The following is a 1,821-nucleotide window of genomic DNA, read 5'->3' as shown; positions in this document are numbered from 1 at the left end:
AACACAAAAAAAACCAAAACACACACCATCACCCCACAAAAACCAAAAAACTTGTTTTATTTAGGCAAATACAAATACAAATCTGCCATAGCAAAACAATTCTTATTTGGAAAACAAAAAATAAATACATTGTCTTTAGCAATGATTCTTTCATTACAAACAAAGAGAAAAATGTGCCTCCGCAGGACAGCTTAGCCCAGAGGTTCCCAAACCTGTTTTTCCGAGCCGCCTTTAAACGCAACATGAGCGCTACGACGCTGGTGCTGGGTTTCCACCTGTGAAGGAGACCTGCTGCTGCTGGGCGGAGCTACGTAGGTTTGTGTTAGAATCACGGCAGCAAACCAGCAAAACGCAAAGAACTTTTCACAGTTTTTCCCTCCAAACTAACCGACTGAGTTGAGTAAAGCTGCTGGATGAAGGTAATGTTAGCTAAAAGATGACTAACTAATATCAATACAGAACCTTTAGCTTAACAAGTACCTTGTAGGGTACCGATGTTGGTGTCTATTTTCAGCTACGTACATTCATTTTGCCCCCAAAGAAGTCGATGCCCCGCCCAGTGGAAATCACTGGGGGGCGCAGAAGAAAAAGTTTGGGAACCACTGGCTTAGACTATCATATGTGACTGATTCTGAGTTTATATTACAGATTTTAAAACGTGAATGCTGAACATGAGCCGTTCTTATTTCATTTTAATTTTTTTCTAACTTTCCATAAAAATATGTATTAAATAAACATCTCTAACTTGGTGTTTCTAATGACATGACTGCAAGTATTTTAGAGGATTTAATAATTTTTTTCTCTCATCTGCTGCCTTTAACACCAGTCGTTGATTTACAAGTGGCAATTTATATTAAATCTTTTTTTTTTTCTTTTTTCAAAGTTATGAAAAAGTGTTTTGGGGTTTCTGTGTAAATGTAAACTAAAAAGAACCATGAAACAACTGGGTCACCTTGTTTCACACTTCCTGTGTGCTGCAGTTTCACACACAAACAAAAAATATTAGCAGCTGACTCCCTGTGAGTGACCATCAGAAAGTGAGAGAGAAATAAAAATGTGTCTGTAAGCAGGAGTTTTGTAGATCAAGCTTCCTCCTTGGCCAAAAGGTTTTCAGTTCACACTCAGGAATGAGGAAGCTCAGACCTGCAGGAACCCGAGTCCGTCTGGTGAAATCACATTTTCACTGCATGTTTAGAACAAAGCGACTGAGAGTCATGATGGGACGCCACTGGAGATTAAACAATCTGTGCTCCGTACTTCTCCTGCTTTTCTTTGGGACACGATTTGTCTGTGCTGCAGGTAAGTAACCAGTGTAGAGCTGCTTGACTTATTTGCCTTTTATATGTTAATTTTCACTGTTTAACACTTTTCTGCAGGAGGTCATCAACTTTGTTTTACCTATGGATGCTTTGACTCAAGTGGCACCCAGCTCTATGTGACATTGGACGATGATGAATTGTATTATGCAGATTTTTAAAAAAACGCTAGCTTCTGGGACAACCAAATAGCAAAACCTATACGTTCTGAATATGTTTATAGGTACTCAGAAAAATACCGAGCCATGTGTAAAAAAGATATACATCGATGGAAACCAGACCCAGATGTTAGAAGGACTAAAGGTAGGTAAAGTTCATATTTCTGCCTTTTTTGTTTCTATACACCATAAAATTCTGGCAACCACAGCTGCTGGTATTTTATCATAAATTCGAGATGTTGTCTTTTTTTGTATAGTGGAGGGTAAAGTTTCTCCAGAATTATAAAGAAAATAACTTCCCAATTTATTTTTTTAGATCCACCAGAAGTGATTATTTACACCAAAGA

General features: G+C 38.1%; 1 protein-coding gene across 3 annotated transcripts in view; it reads left to right on the top strand.

Annotated features, from left to right (window-relative positions):
* Window positions 1–666: 666 nt before the first annotated feature.
* Window positions 667–1,821, top strand: part of LOC103132297 (H-2 class II histocompatibility antigen, A-U alpha chain-like) — a 6,114-nt gene continuing 4,959 nt past the window's right edge. Inside the window, exons 1-3 of one of the 3 annotated variants that reach the window (XR_001660914.1) lie at window positions 667–1,299; window positions 1,377–1,619; window positions 1,791–1,821. Coding sequence is in view for 2 of the 3 variants with exons in the window: in XM_016667301.1 (XP_016522787.1) it covers window positions 1,128–1,299 (172 nt within the window). In the remaining variant the exon portion in view is untranslated. The remainder of the gene's footprint in view (window positions 1,300–1,376; window positions 1,620–1,790) is intronic. The other 2 variants (XM_016667302.1, XM_016667301.1) reach the window with 2 other exon arrangements.

Source organism: Poecilia formosa, unplaced genomic scaffold, assembly GCF_000485575.1.
Source record: "Poecilia formosa unplaced genomic scaffold, Poecilia_formosa-5.1.2 Scaffold987, whole genome shotgun sequence".
Lineage (NCBI taxonomy): Eukaryota > Metazoa > Chordata > Actinopteri > Cyprinodontiformes > Poeciliidae > Poecilia > Poecilia formosa.
The sequence above is the reverse complement of the archived record's forward strand: the minus strand, read 5'-3'. Positions and strand labels throughout refer to the sequence as shown.